This window comes from Morus notabilis, unplaced genomic scaffold (genome assembly GCF_000414095.1).
Source record: "Morus notabilis unplaced genomic scaffold, ASM41409v2 Scaffold1340, whole genome shotgun sequence".
NCBI lineage: Eukaryota > Viridiplantae > Streptophyta > Magnoliopsida > Rosales > Moraceae > Morus > Morus notabilis.
The window spans coordinates 1,282-20,740 of NW_010362232.1; the positions used below are offsets into that span (position 1 = coordinate 1,282).

At 33.0% G+C, this 19,459-nt stretch overlaps 2 protein-coding genes across 2 annotated transcripts; both read right to left on the reverse strand.

Annotated features, from left to right (window-relative positions):
* Window positions 1-1,598: 1,598 nt before the first annotated feature.
* LOC21394223 (CBS domain-containing protein CBSCBSPB3) lies at window positions 1,599-8,175 on the reverse strand. Its single transcript, XM_024167786.1, has 14 exons — window positions 7,750-8,175; window positions 7,499-7,664; window positions 6,937-7,069; window positions 6,307-6,477; window positions 4,939-5,017; window positions 4,720-4,833; window positions 4,542-4,608; window positions 4,317-4,422; window positions 4,189-4,247; window positions 3,736-3,842; window positions 3,370-3,494; window positions 2,756-2,838; window positions 2,516-2,605; window positions 1,599-2,037 (listed from the first exon to the last, which is right to left on the reverse strand). The coding sequence occupies exons 1-14, from the start codon at window positions 7,899-7,901 to the stop codon at window positions 1,864-1,866; spliced, it is 1,626 nt and encodes a 541-aa protein (XP_024023554.1). The 5' UTR covers window positions 7,902-8,175; the 3' UTR covers window positions 1,599-1,863.
* Window positions 8,176-11,096: 2,921 nt separating this feature from the next.
* LOC21394224 (uncharacterized protein At4g08330, chloroplastic) lies at window positions 11,097-12,533 on the reverse strand. Its single transcript, XM_010101458.2, has 2 exons — window positions 12,370-12,533; window positions 11,097-11,688 (listed from the first exon to the last, which is right to left on the reverse strand). Exons 1-2 carry the CDS (start codon window positions 12,450-12,452, stop codon window positions 11,271-11,273), a joined length of 501 nt encoding a protein of 166 aa, XP_010099760.1. The 5' UTR covers window positions 12,453-12,533; the 3' UTR covers window positions 11,097-11,270.
* Window positions 12,534-19,459: the final 6,926 nt, after the last annotated feature.

A 19,459-nucleotide genomic window follows, 5' to 3' on the forward strand; every position in this document is an offset into this window, starting at 1 on the left:
GACATTTTCAAGTGGCCACTATTGCCACTCAAGATTTAATCTAGGAAATTTTTTGCCGACAAAATTAAATGGAGAGCCAAATAATCACACATTGTAGTATCCTTTTTTCTTTTTTTTTTTTTCGTTTGATGAAATCTCCCCTTCAGAGAAAAATAGTGGGGAAAAGGAAAATTTAGCATGGTGAATCTTTACAAATCATTTTTTTTTTAATTATCAAAATTTCATTAGCGTAAATATCGCATACTTTTAATATGATCTAACACTGGACAACAGTCTTTAATAAGTTTCTATTTTTACTTTTGAAGGGAATGTGATTCTTTAATGATACGATCTGTTTTATTAGAATAAAGTAATGATGCAATCTTCGTCTGTTTTGCTAATATGTCCAAATTTTGATCCATGCAGCATTTGACTTATTGGTTTGATATTCTACTATACTATAATATGAAATGCTATGAGTTATAATGACCCCGTTCATTTCGTGAATTTGAGTTGAGATGTAATATTTTTTGAGAGTTTTTAATTATAGTAGAAAAAGTTAAATGTGATATTTTTTTAAAATTTTTTACTGTATAAATTTAAAATTAAAAATTCAAATCGGTGAAATGAACGAGACCAATATATCCCCGTCTCTTTTCCCCTTAGCAATAGGTCATGTTAGGGAATATTTCCCCAATTCTAAATTTAGTAAGATTTGTTAAATCTTTAATAATTAGGGAGCACTTCGGGTACGTCCCCACTTTTTGGCCCCATCGGCGTGGCCACGACTAAAAGACATCAAATAAAAATACGAAGGCAGAGATACACCGATCTTACGTGGAAGTACTGCATATTGCACAAATTCATTATTTTTAAACATTTGTGTGTTTTTTTGTTCGGTTATAATTTAACAGTATTTGAGAATTCGAATTTTTCTTTATAACAAGAAATAATGGTTATTTCTGTTGTTCAGATTATTCTTTAAACTTCAAATCTAGCTAGAAAATCTCTGAAAAATTGAATAACCAACATCAAAATCTGACTGGAAAATCAAATAGAAAGGGTTTAGCGTGGAAAATCTGCCCACAACTAAGCAAGCTATGTAACTTTAAGTCGTCATTTATAACCACTGGGAGGTGTCACGGTCCTAACAGTACCGCGGTGAGTTTGTAATCACGAGTTCGAAAGATGGGTTATACCCTAAGGTATTAAATGTAAAAGCTTATTTCCTGCTAATCTGGTACTCAACTTAGTGCCCATTTGATAACACCCAAAGGGGTATACTAACGTGTCGCTACCTTTTTTTTTTTTTTTTTTCAATAAAAAACTCATCATTTATAAATTATAATGTTCAACCAGAAATTTGATCCTTTTTGCTAGATCCATACGACTGATTTTAAACTCATACTTGAAAGATTTCAGCAATAGCAGAGGTCAAAATAACAAAGCTGTCATACAATTTTACGCTTTCATATACAAATGCACACAGAAAATGCAGTTACTGTGGTAATGGTATAGACATGAGAAGAATGTATAGAGCAGCAATACTATGCCCACTGTCAGATTCAGCAAAATTAGATTGAGATTTTTTCATCTTTCCCAAAACTCTTTCCAGGATTACCTTTCCCGCCCGAAGTTTCTAGAAGAAAAATAGTAACATCAACTCTCCTCAGAGTCATCACCATTCTCTGGTTCTTTGTGAACTTACCCGGAAATTATTTTGTTTACTAATCGCCGAATGCCGGCTCCACTTGATCATTCAAAATGAAGAGATGTGTAATTCAAGGCTCTGCCGCCCAAACATTTAAAAATTTCTGGCAGATACCTCTATTTATCGCCCTTCTGATCCTGGTATCTTTGCTTTCTTTCAAATCAGTAAAAGCTTCAAAGGTTAGTGCGCTTTAAGTAAAGTAGCACGCCGATGCTAGTTAAGACAGCGGCCCCAGCTAAAAGACCCGTGTGGGAAGATGTCCATCTGGTACCCTGTGTGGTGGCTGTGCTTGACTCTAGTGTTCTTTGCTGGTTCGAATCAGAGAAGTCCAGATGCAATCTCAAGACCTAAGAAAGAGATGGGAAAAACATAAAATGAAGAGCCTCAAAATTGCTTTTCGATTTTGAACAACTTTTTGAAATGTATGACTCGTTTATTTCATTGATAGAAAAAAAATGAAATAAAATCTCAAACATTGGAGAAAGTTTACAGGCGCTGGCATTCAATGACAATTCAGCAAAACATTAATCCTAAAAAATTGAAATAAAATCTCAAACACTGAAGAAAGTTTACAGGCACTGGCATTCAATGACAATTCAGCAAAACATTAATCCTAAGTCCCAACTCCTAACTGCATGCCATCAAATATCATCTTTTTTTCCCAACAATTTCTGACAATGGAATATGATCACATATTACATGAAAAAACACTTGGTAAAATAGCTGGAAAGACCATTTTGTGTATTTTTGTGCCTAATAAAGTATGAATTAATATTTTGACAAACTCAAACCCAATATGCATGGCCCGCACAAAAAAAATATTACCTTCAGACCTATTGAACGAGCATGAGTGACAGCACTAACAAGATCACTATCAGTTGCGAGTAGAACCTTATCACCTTCATCATCTTCGTACTGGGAAGATTAAAAAGAAAAAGGGCAAAAAAAAAAAAAGGCATGAGCATCAATTATTAAGATTTAAGATTGCAGCTAACAGTACATTTTTTGAGATACACACGCACACACCCCAGATGAAAAAAAAATGAAAACAGCTAGAAAACTCACCAAAATCTGAGGGTGATCAGAGCCACTTTCGGCACCAATCCTTTGCATGACAGTAGATAGTAACTCATCCAAGCTTTCTGTACCTGAATAAAACAAATGGAAAGGAAAAATAAAAATGAACGGGCGATGAGTTAAGGTTAATACTTTTTAATTCTAGGTACAATTGGGCAAGAGTATCTGAAAACTCCTCTCCAGCTCCCAAAAGCCCTCCAAGTATAAAAAAAAAACATGAAGAGTAGAAAAGTACAACCCAGTTAATGAGTAATTCCCTTAAAATTCATGAACCAGTCAATGAGTAATTCCCTTAAAATTCATGAAGCCATTGTTGGAATCACCACCAACACCCCCCACATATCACCACAGTGTGTACCCGTAGATAATAGTTCAAAACATGTCCTTTCCTCTTGCTCAACTTTATTCATCAGTAAAATTTAGAGAAAAAAATATGAAAAATAACATAAAACATGATGAAAGATCAGAAAGTCCTTTCTCTTCAGAGTCTGCAATCTTTACCAAATGTCAAACTATATAGCAAGACAATAATACTGGTAAATGAAGAAACTGTTGTATTTGGTCATTGCGAGGAGTTTTTACTTGGTAGCTCAGGCACTCACCGCAATTCAATCGATGCACACGACCTTTAAAATCCTCAAATTTAAAAGAAAATGTATTCCCAAGGCCAAGAGAAGGGTACTTCCCTATCTCTGTCCCATCAGAAGTCATAAATGCAGACATTTCGCTGCAAACAAAATGACCCAAAATAAATTACAGAACTAAAGAGGTCAACAGATAACAGGCATAATCAACGTAGTTTAAGTGAAATACAGTTATCTCCGCACAAAAGTTGTCAACTGATTATCTCAGAACTTCATCTCCACCTTTTTTTTAATAAATATTTTGCTGGGACTATATCTCGGCCAGGTTATTCAATATCAAATTTCTCGTATAGAGCTTCAGAAAGCTCATAACTGGGAAGATACCTGTGGGTGTCACAATCATCAGGCGGCTCTAAAGCAAGTGCTGAATCCCAAAACTTCTGCATCGTAGTGCTGACCACATCATTCACAGCACCAGAGCCGCTTTCCACCTAAGAAAGGCATAGTATAATTACTATACATCTCCACCATACTAAATATCGTTTTGTTGTATTGTAATCTTCCAAAAGATATTTTTGGAAGATAAGTTTCTAAGTTCCATGAGGAACCCATTATTGGAGGGGGTCTCAGGAATGGGAGTTTGTAAAAAAAGAAACATAATGTCGTAATGCTGCATCATCTACTCCAAAAAGAAAGGAGAAACTTTAAATGCTCCACTAAAACTGGTACACACTTATACAAAAAAAATAAAAAAATAAAAAAGAAATCAATACAAGTGGAATACCATACAAAAAAAAATAATAATAAACAAATAAGAAATCAATACAAGTGGAATACCATAGATATTGATGCATGAGTTATCTGTAGCACATCCACGCAAGCCACAACGTATCCATCTGTACAACAGATGTCATGAAATAATCCAATACAATAGCAAAGCTCAGGACTTACAATGTTACCCTCACCTTTGTCCAAAACAGGAAGATGAAGGAACTTCCCATCATGCATTATATGCAACGCATCGAGGATTGTTGTCTCTACAGTGACACATTCCGGGCTTGGTGTCATTACCTTGATAAATTAGCGTGACAACAGGAGGGAAGAGAATCAGCCAGATAGGACTGTACAAAGGACTGTTCGTGAAAAAATGGAAAATGAAGAAACTGGAAAGGAATTGCTCTAAAACAAACCTTTTCTACCAGTGTCAACTCAGGTGAGAGATTTTGTGCCACGACCCGCATGAGAATATCCTTCGAACTACATTATTATAATGAAGCATAAGCAGACATTTTATACATTAAAAAAGCATGTTATTTTTCATTTCAAAAGTCATCTATTTTATATAATAGTCTAGGAAAAGAATAGTACGTAAGAATCCCCTGAATCTTGTTCCCAGTCACTATAACAACTGAATTAACCCGAAATTCCCGCATCTTTTTGGCAGCAACATAAACAGGATCTGATGGTGATATAATTGCAACCCTGAAATGAGATAGATCCACAAATTTTGGTAACTACTAACAAATTGTGGAAAAAATTTTAGTTAACTCCACGCGCTTGAGCTGAAAATAAATACTAATATCATACTTGGCACTTTCAGTAATTATAGTTGACAAAGAAGGCTTGAACATCCGCTCCCTCAGAGTTTCCAGAAAAGCATACGGAGCTGCAACCAATTATGATAAACAGGAAAAAAAACAGTCAAACTTTATCATATACTTGCCATATATGTGACGAATTCAGAGAGAGGTTCTGGAGTTTATATTTTACATACTAAAGACATGTTAATACACAAGTGTACCAGACAAGTACAATAATGTGACATAGGGAACTTTTGATAAATTCACCTTTTGGACACTTCTTGTCACAAAAATGTCCATAAACTTCTTTTTCTTAGTTTTGTGTTCATAAATTGATGATGACTAGGGTAATTGATGATTTACCTAATTCTAAAAGATGTATATTAGTTATGGAACAAGTTAATTTATCACTTGAGATGTATTTAGTTAATTATTTTCCTTATAGATTCTCAAAAGCAAAATGTTGGCATATACAAGTGGAATTCAAAAGTGAAAAATTAGGAATACCTGTTACAAATCACAAGTAGATAAGCAAATGACACGAAGTGATGCCATAAAACACAATAATCTTTGCATAAATTTACCTTTGAGATAGATTGTATAATTTTAAACGTTATAAAAATACAAGATTCTTATCTCCTCAATAGATTTATCTTAATTCAGGTAGTACAAGAATTGTAAAAATAGATCATACTAACAACTCTTGATGCTTCGAATACCAATAATTACAAGTCGAAGGTAGTGTAAAACCTTTTGGTTCTGTCGTCATCATGAATTTTCTCACGTTTCGTTTTGTTTGGTTTTTGTTCATAAAACTAATCCACATTAAATTGACCACAACAGGTGATAATTACTGTAATGTTGGAAACAGGAATTTTTTAAACAAGAAACAGAACTTTATTAAAGAAAAAAGAAAATCGGGGTACAAACTACAAAAGAGAAGAAGATATCATCTTAGAAGAAGCTAAGCTAAAAGGATGAAGAAAAAATCAATAAATACTTCTTTCCAATGCATAACCAGAAGAGAAAAAGGGAAGATCTTCGAATTTCTTAGCAAGAAAAGCCCACAATTATGAGGCTAGGAACTGAATTCTATCCCCCAAATTCAGGGATATCTTTCCATCCAAATCACAAGCAAAAAAAGCCCATAATGAGGCTAGGAATTAAATTCTACCAAATTAAGGGATTTCTTTCCATCCAAATCACCCCAACAACAGCCAGTTCTATGCAGTTTCATAATACAGCTGCCACTTTTCAGGATATATTTAAAAAATAGAAGATAGAAGTTATAGCTAACATATATGTATCTTAGCACGCTTATGTACTTTTTATGCACTAAACGATACATTTATGAGCATAACATCATTCAACTAACCAGCAAAGTTGTTCCCCCACTGACGTTCAACCCCTTCAACCGCAGCAGCAATGGCACTTCCCTGCTCAGCTGCCTTCTCCATTCTTGATATCGCATCATAGAGGCATTTTGTGATATCCAACAAGGCAATGACCTCACCATTTTCTACAACAGGAAGATGCCTAAATTTACCTGTTAACCAAGGAAAATTACATTACTACACAAAAAAAAAAAAGGAGAGAGAGAGATCATTGAACAAGCGATTAAATGATATAGGGACAGATGGACAAAAACACATTCAGAGCAAGAGTTGCTATCGAAATCCAGAACAATGGCACAGCTACTAGCTGCCACATTGTAATATTCGACGACGTAAATGAAAACCTTAGTACGCTACTATCCCTTGGCTTCACACATGCCACAAACATATGCTGGATTGCAGTAAAGACTTTATAATCAAGCAAGACACACACACACACACATGCCTCTGAGAATCAAATTAAATGCCACGAAATTCTTAAAAGACCTCTAGAAGTATACAAAATGACACTTCCCAAATGCACAGAAACCTAAGGTCTGAAATAACCCCTACAGGTACAGCACGGAAACGGTAAATACGAAGAGCAAATAAACAGTTGCTTGTGTTGTTACCTTGGACCATCTTCTGAAGAGCTTCAATGGCTAACGAATCAGAAGTAACAAAAATGGGATTCCGCGTCATGACCTTCGACACTATCGTCTGCTCCGGCCTTAAACCCTCAGCTATAACTCTAGTGGCAATGTCCTGCAATCATTATAAACAAATCTTAGTAGCCTCGAGACCAAGATTTCCTAATGCCACCAAAAAAGAAAAGGCGTTGTCTACTTTTCTATACCCCGCATTTTAAACTTATAAAAAATGTACACCACGCATATTGGATGTTCTCAAAAATGTATCTTTAAATTTTAATTCCATATAAATTATAAAAACTATAACCACTAGTTTTGTCAACTTAAATAACAACTTTATTTTTTAAAGACTATCATCAACTTGTCAAACAACATGTTCAAAGCCGTCATTCAAGGGGGGCAAAATCAGTCAAATACTGAGAGAAGCTATACATACGATATAAAATTGAAATCTTAAGGGTACAATGCCAAAGAACATCTAAAATATATGGTAGGTATTTATAATAAACTTAAAACTGCAGGGTATAGAATAGTAAATACTCGCCTTGTCCGTAACAATTCCCGAAAGCAATGCATTGGAATCGGTCAACAGCACGGCGTCGACGCGGCGAGCGGCCATTCTCCGGCACGCATCGGAGACGGTGGTCCCCTCGGGAATGGTGAGGGCTTTGGACAACCTCAGCTTCTTGACGGTCCTCTCGCCGACAGACCTTCAGAGGAAATCAAATGAACATTAGAAGAAGCTTTACACAAGCTTTTAACAAGAATTTCCAAAATCATCGACAAGAAACTCACGAATTGGCGGGAGGAGGAGGAGACGAGGGCTTGGAGCCATTAATGGCGGCGGCGGCGTTGTTGTCGGTCGGAGGGGTGGGTTTCTTAACGGCGGTGGAGGGACCGCGCTTGGTGGTTAGGCTGGTCCTCTTGGGGCCCACTTGGCTGCTCATCTTCTTGGGTGGGCCCTCCGTTGGAAAACCTAGGGTTTCTTTCTTCCGCAAACAGATTCGATTTCGATTGCTTTGGCGGTACGCTTGTTGTCCGTCTCTAACAACGAATTTGATTGACAGAATTCGAATGCGAATCTTCCAATATGCAGAGAGAGAAAGAGAGAAGAGAGAAAGAAAGAGAGGAGAGAGAAGCCGAGGGTTTTGGGCTCCTCTCTCTCTAGTTGTCTTGTCTTACTGTCTTCCTGTGTTTGTGTGGTTTCTGTAATAAAAATGGAAGATTGATTGACGCTAATATTTTCTTTTTGTTTTTTTTATCCTGAGATTTTTTTTTTTTTTTTTGTAAATCTCTATTTGCCGCTCAACTCTTTACAAAATTATTGTTTTTCCTTTTTTTTAAAGATAAAGCAAGTACACGTATAATGAATGGCCATGTTTGCGGTAGCCACAAAAAATAAAAATAAAAATAAAAATAATTCCCAAACAAAATGTGTTGTGCCACCTAAGTGCACGCAAACATACAGGTAATTTATTAAAACAAAAAAAAAATGTATGACCGTGTTTTTTATTTATTTATTAGGAGGTCACGTTTTTCAATTTCTTAAAGCCTTAATAAATCCAATTGAATTATGATCCCTTCTCCACTTTTTTTTTTTCCGAGACTTTTGTAAAAATAACTCTTTTAAAAATTTTTATTAGTAAAATAATTTTTCAAAAATTTTTATTTATTAAATGATCTCATTTTATGAAGAATAAGTAAATGTCTTTCTTCATAAAAAATAAAAGAAGTTATTTTGTTAATTTTATTTGTTAGAAAGTCATTCTAGCATATTCTCCTTTTTCTTTATTGTTTTCTTGTTATTAAGCAACTACTTCAGAGAGAAAGTATATCTAAGATTTAGCACCAACTAACTTATTTGGAGTGAGAATTTATTAACCCTTAAATGTTGTGATTAAGCTTAAACCAAGCCACAAGTCGGCCATTCTATCAAAAAAAAAAAAAAATCATGTTTTAAAGTTGGGGATAAATTATAGATCAATGGGCACAATAATTATATTTTAAAGTACGAGGTTATGTTGCTATAGGTCAGGAAGGGAGCCACTTAAGGCTTGTGGCCCTAAGTGGCCTTTTTAAAATTTGCTATCTAAAATTTTTTTTCTTGCACTTTTCCCTTCAATTTGCCCCCCGAAATTTTATGATTACAGTTTTTACATTTATTTTAACAATATTTTCAATCATCTCCTAAATTTTTTTAGAGAACCCAAATTTTAATTTTATGTATATTCATATTTATAAAACTTTTTAAATATTTAGATTATACCATAATTTTTAACCCTTTAGTACACTAATAATTGAAACTTAAAAATCCCAATTGAAGCAAAAAAATAACTATACTACTATATAAATTGATAATTTTGTAAACTTTAAACTTTAGAAAGTGAATTAACACTATTAGATGTTTGAATCATTTGACAAAAGAAATAAAAGAAAAAAATATAGCTAGACAGTTATTTTCCTTTAAAATTTTGGTTTAGCCCAAGCTTCCCTAAAAAAGCTTTATGGCTCCGCCACTGCCATAGGGGACATAAATTGTGAAGGAGTTCGTAAATTTATCATAATAATTATTTATAAAAACTTTTAATACTATTAGAAATTTTTACAATTGGAACTGTCTTTTTTCACTACCGGTAAGAATTATTATTTTAGTTGATGGTTTAATTTTTCAACGATCTGGTATATGATTTGAAGTATTTTTATATTGCGCATTGTAAATTTTTAACATAGGACATTCACATATCATACCTTTAAAAAATTAATCCAACCAACAAGTTAAAACAATTCCTACTTAGTTTTCCAAAGTTCAATGTTAGTGAAGAAATGATTTGTTTCAAAAGTTATCATTCAGACTTAAGAAGTTCCAAAAAAGAATGATGTAGGCCAGCGGCTTTTTTTTGTTTGTCATCAAAGGACATTAAACCTAGATGTATTTTTGTGTTATTTTATTTTGTCCTCCATAGCTGTTGTAGCTCAGATGGTTAAAATTAGTAAATCCATGAGACTTTATTACAAGGAATGGGCCTTGATGACAATTAGAGTAGAGAGGAAAAAAAGAAAGTGCATGAACTTAAACACATAAATTGCACATGAGCTTCTCTGGTAAGACCAGAAAAAATAAATTACAAGTAGTTTTCTATTTTCAACCATCAGATTCGTATTAAAAATTATCTGTTCTACATATTTTTTCAAGATGATGTGATTTTAACTTGATCAATAATAAAAAAAAATGACACTATCAGTAAGCCAAGCCTATCAGAGAAACTCTCGAACTGCACATGACACTTCTTAAAACTGCCCAACTATAGTTTCGTTAAACGTCCTTTGAAGAAACATAAAAGTGTGCAATATTGCGTCAGTAATGATATTGAGTGAAGTAAATTGCATATCAAGCAAGTATGATAGTAACAACAGAATGACACTATCAGTAAGTCATGTCTATTAGAGAAACTCTCGAATTGCACATGACACTTCTTGAAACTGCCTAACTATAGATTCATTAAACGTCCTTTGAAGAAACATAAAAGTGTGCAATATTGCGTCAGTAATGATATTGAGTGAAGTAAATTGCATATCAAGCAAGCATGATAGTAACAACAGAACATAATGATACTATTAGTAGGTCATGTCTATCAGAGAAACTCCCAAATTGTATATGACACTTCTTGAAACTGCCCAACTATAGTTTCGTTAAACGTCTTTTGAAAAAACACAAAAGTGTGCAATATTGCGTCAGTAATGATAGTGAAGTAAATTGCATATCAAGCAAGCTTGATAGCAACAACAGAGTGAATTCAGTTGCTCTAAAAGATGAATAGTTGCAACTCATTTGTGATTTACCTTCCACAAACTTCTAACTTCCAATTAGAAATGGCTTTCACCATAAGGGTTGAATCACACTCTATTCAATTATTATTCCACCTTTTTTAAAGTTATAATATAGATCATAAGCTGAATTACAAACACAATCCCAAACCCTTGCCTGAAACCTTACAACACAAAATATTTAACTTGTACAATATGAGCAACACATTAATGTTACTTTCCATAGTACTCATGGCAAAATAATCTCTGCTTCTTTGATAGAGGCATTAATGAAAGAAAATATAACTTGGATTTCTACTATAAATACAAACACATTATTGACTCAAAAACTGCCTAATAAATTATTTGATGAGAAAATTGGTATTGCGTGAATTATAAACTTTTTTTTTTGGTAAAGAATGCGGGGATTTAAACTTTACACCTTAATTAGATGGAGTTCGGTGTAGAATCACCGCTAGCTAACATAAGGCTGCAACCGTACGCGAATTAATTTATAAACTCAACTCATGATCATCAGTACCGTAGGAAGGCTGCAGAGCACGAATTTTAATATCATAAATTTTTCTGCAATCAGAAATTCCATCCCAGGAAATAGAGTATGATGTGTTACTGTTACCACTACTACTACTAGTACTGATCTCTTCTTTGTAGGCATTCCCAATATGGTTACCACATTTGCGGCAGAGAAGCTTGGTTCTTCGTTGGAACAAACCCCATGAACATGACGAGCTTTTGGACGTGAAGAATGGTATGATCAATTGAAGCTTTTCGACCTGAACAAATCGGCTCTCGTCGACGCAGAAGAAGGAGATTATACCTCTCTTTATCAGTTTTCCGTAATTCGAACTGACGGCCGAGGTGTTGCGGTTGTCGGAGTTCAAATTCAGTTGATACCCGCAGGAACCGCAGCTGCAAAACAAGTGAGATGGATATATTTTCATCACAATGAAACAGAAAAAGAGCATAAATCTTTAGTGAAAAAACTTGGTTCGAATCATGATTCGTGTCTCGTTACAGTATTTTTTCTTACAAAAAATATACATAAATCGAGAATAATTCTAAATCATAATTATGAATTTATGAACTAAACGTCGACTTATCCCATAATTAAATTTCAAAATTCGGTCATCAAATACCAAATTTGTCACAAACAAAAATACAGACTAATAATAAGCTAAACAAAAAGTTAAATTCTAATTCAACTTGTTTTATTCACAACCACTCAAATTAAACTTGTTTATTGGTTCTTCTCGTGCTCATCTTCTTTCTCGTCCCAAAAATCACACTAACCACTAGAAATAAACTCTTTACCCCATAATTAATGAATAAACAGGGATTAGCTTATAAAAAACCAACCAACAATAGCAAAAGCAAGAATTTGAATTTTCTTTGCACAAGAAAGAATGTGAATGCGATTTAAATTCTATTCGCCATCCTCTTTCACTAGTAAAATTTACCAAAAACTCCTTCATCCACATTACAGAAACATTATAGAAGATTTCATTTTCTTAAATGTTTAATGGCTAAAGATAATCCGCAACCATTTTGCATAAAATTACGCAAACACAAAAGAGAGAGAAGGAAGAGGACCTGTAGCTGACGTGAGGGAGAAACGACGACAAACGAAGCTGCCGGTTGGGGTCGAAAACGTCGTCGTCTTCGGGGCCAATCATCGTGCTTGCTTTCTCTTGTGGTGGGTTACCGTTGAAGCGTCCAGAGTTTAAATAACGGAGACAGAAAGAAAGAGAAAGACATGTCTGATTGAGTGCTGATTGTGTCGCACGTTAATTATTATTTTTGTTTTGTTTTTCAGTAAAAGATCGTTTAAAGTTCCAACGGTCAGAATATTTGTCGGTTTGGGCTGGGCTATAAATGTTTGGGCTGAAGCTTGTAGTGGAATAGCGCGATCACGGGCTCAAGCCCATTTGAGAAACCTGTGCTAATTTTGTTTTTCAGTAAAAGATCGTTTAAAGTTCCAACGGTCAGAATATTTGTCGGTTTGGGCTGGGCTATAAATGTTTGGGCTGAAGATTGGAGTGGAATAGCGCGATCACGGGCTCAAGCCCATTTGAGAAACCTGTGCTACTTAGCACGTGCGTACTATTTGGAGAAAGAAAAATACTTTATATGGATTATTCTCTGTGTGGCTCCTCAATTCTAAGGTCATTCACATTTTAATTTTTAAACTTTAAAAAATCTCATTTTATTCTTTAATTTTGAATTTGTTTCATTTAAGTCCTTTTGTAAGAATTTTTGTTAAAATCAAATAGAAAAAGAGGTAGTTAAGTGTAGTCATGTGATTTTTATGTGTTTGTTTTTAATATAAATTCAAACATAAATGTTACGTGATTTTGTTATTCTCATTTTATTCTATTTGTTTTTAATAAAAAGGGTTAAGTGAAAATAATTTAAAATTTAGAAGGTAAATTGAGAGTTTTAAAACTCAGAGACAAACTAAGAATAATTTTAAAATTCAGAGACACTAGTAATAATAATTGTATATATACGGATGAAAAAAGAATGTACACAATATTTTTTATATTGTATAAATTCGTAAAATAATCCATAATGGCATTATCACCCTTAAAATAATTAATTATGCAAATTCATAAGTACAATAAACTATAAAGAAAGGAACCAATAGGGGTGACAATTCGTGTCACGTGTCGTGTTTTGATCGTTTTTTTCTAAATTTATAGTCAACCCGAACACGACCCGTGGCACAAAATTTTTTAAAAACCGTAACACGAACACGACACGGCTACTTTACGGGTTGACACGATACGGTATGAAAATGACCTGTGACACGAAATTGACCTGTGAACCCGAAATTGATATGAAAATTGTATACTGTTATTTAGTTTTTTACATACTGTTACACACTAAAATACAATAACATCCATTAAAATTAAACAAATAATAGTATAAGATTTTGAATATAACTATCATGATATCACAAGTTCATAATAAAATAAAAAAATATGTAATGAAAATTAGATGCAGTTTTTAGTTTTTTATGAGTTTCGTGTAGTGTTCGAGTTAGGCGGGTCCAATCCGAAATTGGCCTGTGTTTTTTGTGTCAATTTTAGGTCGACCAAATTCTGACCCAAACCTCTTTTTTCTTAACCCTAACCCACAAAATTCGTGTCATTTTTTAGTCGTATTATCGTATCGTGACCCATATTGTTGGCCTTATCCTCTCTCTATCCATTTTCTATTATAAACTATGCTAAACATTCCAACCTAGTTTATAATTAATTATGAATATCCGAATAAAGGAATGATATTGCATACCATAAATAACAAAAGAAAAAAAAAACTTACTAGTATACTCAAATATATGTTCAAGCAAAACAAAAAAGTATATATGTTATAGTATATATATAATATTCTAATTGCTATAAAAAATACTTAGGACGCCATAAGCATTGTAACTAATAAAAAAATGAGTTTTATTTGTGAATCTCACACAATAAAACCTAATTTTTATTAATTTATGATGCTTATTAATAAAAGTGTTTGGGAACACCACTGATATTAAGCACTGTCATTAATAAATGGTAGACTCACTTATAACTCTTATTAAGCAGGATTTATTTTCTATTAGTGCTCAGCATCACAAATGTTCCACAACATTATTCTGCAAGGACGAAACTTTTCTCCGATATTTCTGAAATTTCCACTGAAATTTTTGGGCGAAATTTTTGATTTTTGATTTTTTTAACTTTAGAGTACCGATATTTTTACTGATATCAATATTTTCGTCTATTTCTACTCACAAGTATTGCATGCCCATATAGTACTGTTCATAATTTGTTGTTGATCGGTTGAGGTAGTCAGAGTCGGTCACATCCAATGAATGGCTCCAACCGTTGTGGAAGGAATCAAATTGACCACTATAGACCATGAAAATGAAGTCATTTGTGGTATATTTCGACTTCAAAGACTACAATATTGCCATGTCAAATGATTCCCCTAGAGATTATGGCAATATTTTATTTCATTTTTTCTCAAATGAAAATACCGCCACGTAAAATGATTCCCTTGAGATCATGACAATATTTTATTATTATTATTATTATTATAATTATTTTCAAATGAAAATAAGTCTTGAGGATAGAAAGTCGTGGCCAAGTTGACTACTAATGAATGTGGTTCTGGCTGTATGTAGCTAGCTAGGGTTGACTTTAATTTCTCTGAATTTCAGGCCTCTTGTTATGGGTGGGGTACTAGGGTTTAGTCTATTAAATTTATATGGGATACTCAAGATTTGATCGAGCTTGATTGAGTTTCATTGTGCCATAAAAAGGAAATCAATTCAATTTTGGTAGATTTTCCTTTGTCTTTTCAAAAATAGGAAAGAAAAGAAAGAAAGAAAAGAAAAGTCTTTATCAAAGTCTGGTCAATGCTTATCGTTTAAATTAATTATAAAATAGTTAAGTCCATGCTTATCAGAGTAATCAAGAATAACATCTATTGTTGAAAAATGACAAGTAGATTCCTTATAACCCTTAACGCATACAAACCTACGTATAACTACTCTCATCGACGCCATAAATACGTAGAGAAAAATACTATTATCGTACTATTTATCCTATTACATCGATAAAAGGGCAAGACTTTTCTGTTTGACCACCCTTTCTCAACACAACTGTGTCGAGAAATGGTGATTTTAGGAAGCATTCTCGTCTCGTTCATTTTTTCTACTTGAATAATAATTAACTTTTCACCCAAATTAAGTTGTCTGTTTAATTTTTTAACATGAGAGTTTTTTCTACGTGATTTGTGAAATATTAGAGGACATAATTCATCTTTTCTAAAAACATGGGTGGTGGTCGAAAGCCGCAATTCGATAAAACGAGGGTTATATGATCCTTTTTCTGTAAATTTTAGAAATCGTAGTTATAGTAGAAAAAAAAAAAAAAAAAAAAAAGGCAATCACAAAGGAGATTTTTATCACAATAAAAAAAAAAAAGAAGCTTTTGCCGCGTCGGAGAGCAAATCGCATTATATAAGAGTTAATCCATTGTTAAGTTTAACCAAAACAAAGTTAGGGGAAAAGGTTGTGTTTTGAACTCTTTGAACTTTTATTAGATTTCTTTCAATGTTCATATTATATTCTGATTTAATTAACTCATATATGACTTATAAAACACCTATATTACCCAATATAGTTAATAAGTTTGAGTCTCTATATTCTTGCACTTGCAAAATCACATTGATTGATCTAGACTAGTGATCTATATTAATGTGTGTGTACCGAGGGTGATGGAATGAATAATAAACAAAGATCTGTATATAATCAAGAAAAATTATGTTAAAAATTAGACACCTGATTTTATATTAAGTAATAAAATTGAAATGAGGCAAATAAACAAACAAACAAACAAACACAAATTTAATGGCATGTTTACTTATCAGGGGTGGGAAATGGGAATCAAGAATCGGAATCAACTCCATGTTTACTTACTCATTTTTATCTTGGAATGAGAGTGAAAATGTGTGGGTCCCACACCAATTTGGGGTTGAGGAATGAGATTAGCACTCCCCTCCCCCCACCGGATTGGCACTCCCAATCTTAGTATTAAGATAGTTAGCATAATATACAATTTCTTTTTTTTTTTAAGTTCAACACACAAAAATCTACTAAAAGGGTAGTTAAATAAATTTATAACAGTTTATTCCGATTATGAGCGTAAGTAAACGCATGAATGAGATTGAGATTGATTCTGACTCCAATTCTTAAAATCTAAGTAAACAGCTTATTTTAACTGATTTTTGACTCTTAATTCTTATACACTCAGAATCATATCCACTCTAATTACAGATAAATAAACATGCCATAATAATAATCACATTTCTTTTTTTTTTTTAACAAAGAGAGAACGTTCATTTTCAGCCGTGCAGAATTTCACTATATATGTGAAATTATAAGAGAATCCACGTACAACTTTCAAATTCATTGTTGTTCTCTCTAACTTTTATCAATAACCTAAAAATTGTCAATAAATTATAAAAATATTGAATCGTCGTAATCGGATATATATCACCTTCGGCGAATCGGCATGCATGTGGAAATTATGTGAAACATCGGTCCACGCACTAAGAGAGACAAGCGCGTGGGTCTGACACTGCTGTTAGGCACCGACTCTTCTAAGGGAAGTGACAGATCAGCCATTCATTTATCATCATCATATAAGATCATGTTGGTCATGTAATGCTCTGTATCTGATCAAGATTCTGTACCAGCCCACAATCATTATGAAACACATGAAAAAAGACTACCGTTTTATTTGCTAATTTAAATTTTTAATTTGAGTTAAAATATAATTTTATGTGAAAAATTTTTTATTATAGTAAAAAAATTAAATGTGACTGTTTTTAAAAATTTTTTACTATAGTAAAATTTAAATTTAAAACTCGAATCAGTAAAATGAATGAGACCTAAAAGAGTGTTCCAAAAAGTGAAAAAAAAAATTTAAGAGAGAAATAGTTTCAAGGACGACTTCTGTGGACTAACCGTTGAGTCAAGAATGCGGCGCCACCCCACCAATATCATGCCATGAGGTGGGACAAATTTTAATTCATTTTGAGGTTGGCAAAATAAATAGAATCATTCTCACCGGTATCTTTTAAATTTTAGAGTCATTTTCACTTATATTAGATGAAAAAAGAGGATATTAAGTATGATTATGTAGTTTTTAATCTATTTCTTTTGAACATAAATTTAAACAGAAAGACTATGAGACTGCGTTATTCTCTTTTTTTTCTATATGTTTTTACTAGAAATTGTAATAGAATGAGTTAAGTGTAAACAATTCAAAGTTCAGAAAGTAAAGTGAAAGTTTTTAAAATTCAGTGAGAAAACTAAGAATAACATTAAAGTTTAGGGGGCATTAGTGATAATAATGCAAATAAAAATTATGGGAGAGTTTTTTTAGTAGGACTAAAAAAAAAAAATTAATAGTTCTTTATTTTCAGCTGTTAGCTGTAATTTTTTTCAATTTAATGTGATTTTAAAATGATCTAACAATCAGAAACTAATACTGCGAATAAAACTGACCTACCAGAGAAACACCATGAATCAATAGTTTTTAATTAATTAGCTAGAAGAGTACCATGGAGTAGTTGAAGATGGAATGTTTTTCTCCGAACAAATTAATTTTGTTGCGGATAAACAATAACATATATTCTAACAAAATTCTACTGATCAGCAAAAAAACAAAATACCACCCTACATTATTGTTAGATATGCATCATCAAATGTGTAAAAAATAAATAAATAAATAAATAAATAAAAGTATTTTTCTCTTAAGATAAAACAATGGACTTAATTGAGCAATGCGCCGCTAAACTAGAATCTTAGTGCGTACATTGACAAAGAAGCTTAATCTAGGTGGAAATATTAATGTCGATGAAAACTACCCATTCCAATTGAACGACATGATTACAGTTAAACATCTTGCGCATTTAGGGTTGTACGGTTGAGATCAGCTTCCAACGACCAAATAGCATTAGACGTAGTTGGAATATTTCGGCCAACAACACATCCCTTCAATAAACCCTTTGTGAGAGTGTGTGATCCACTCCAGTCTTGTGTCCTTTACGAGTACTTAGAAACTACTCCATAATATCATTCTCGTTAACCGCTCCTGTTGTGAATGATCAAGAAGTAGCAGACTGCGTCTGGATTTGGGTTTCTCTTTCTCCCTCCATCCGATGCTACAAATATTATAAAAAAAATAACTAGAAACTACTCCATAATATCATTCTCGTTAACCGCTCCTGTTGTGAATGATCAAGAAGTAGCAGACTGCGTCTGGATTTGGGATTCTCTTTCTCCCTCCATCCGATGCTACAAATATTATAAAAAAAATAATTAAATACATAATGCAATTTAAATAAAAAATATAATTAAACATTATAAGTATACTTATAAAAGTCTGCTCAACTTGAGGATTAACCTAAATATCTCCACGACGATGCATGTCTCTCAGGAGATTGAAGAAGAGACAATATTGTGAGACATAGAAACATATAAAAGCTAAGAATAAGCTGTCTCAACATACATAATAGTAACTTTGATTGGGATTCTACTCGTGTCCTCATATTTCCGTTCTCTTTTATATCCCTTTAATAATATCATATTATATCATCAATTAAAATATCATGTCATGTGGATTAAAGGATATTTTAATTGACGTGGTATGGTCTAATTAAAGGAACACAAAAAAAAAAAAAAACATGAAAAAGGGACGTGTAAACCAATGCAAATTAATCAGAAACGAACTAATCCATGTTTTGGATGAAGAAACTATAGCATAGCTAAACAATGTTTTAACAATAATAAAAGACGCATGCTTAATTAAACTATCATTTGACTGACTAATAGCAAAATTTGATGCTCAACACTATTAGCACCATTTTAACCTTACCATGCTAGGTGGAGATAGTAATAGAAATTGGAAAAGAAAAAGCAGTAGGTTGTGGTCCTTTAGTTGTAAAAGTATTATCTTCCTTTTATACCTTTTCAAATCTCTCAAAATCTTTGGCTTGAAAGGGACTTAAGATACCTTAGTGTCACTTATTTCCCCTTTTTTTTTTTTTTGGTAGTCGTAGCTCCACTTGTAGTATGCTTGAATTTTGTTAAGACAAGAGCAATAACAGCGACAAATACAGT

Excerpts from the sequence above, each read along its gene's own strand:
- LOC21394223 (XM_024167786.1), bottom strand. The coding sequence starts at position 7,901 with ATGAGCAGCCAAGTGGGCCCCAAGAGGACCAGCCTAACCACCAAGCGC. Across the intron at positions 4,248-4,316 it reads TCTTCCTGTTTTGGACAAAG|ATGGATACGTTGTGGCTTGC; the intron begins GTGAGGGTAACA and ends TCTGTTGTACAG. Across the intron at positions 3,843-4,188 it reads CTCATGCATCAATATCTATG|GTGGAAAGCGGCTCTGGTGC; the intron begins GTATTCCACTTG and ends TGCCTTTCTTAG.
- LOC21394224 (XM_010101458.2), bottom strand. The coding sequence starts at position 12,452 with ATGATTGGCCCCGAAGACGACGACGTTTTCGACCCCAACCGGCAGCTT. Across the intron at positions 11,689-12,369 it reads CTCCCTCACGTCAGCTACAG|CTGCGGTTCCTGCGGGTATC; the intron begins GTCCTCTTCCTT and ends CTTGTTTTGCAG.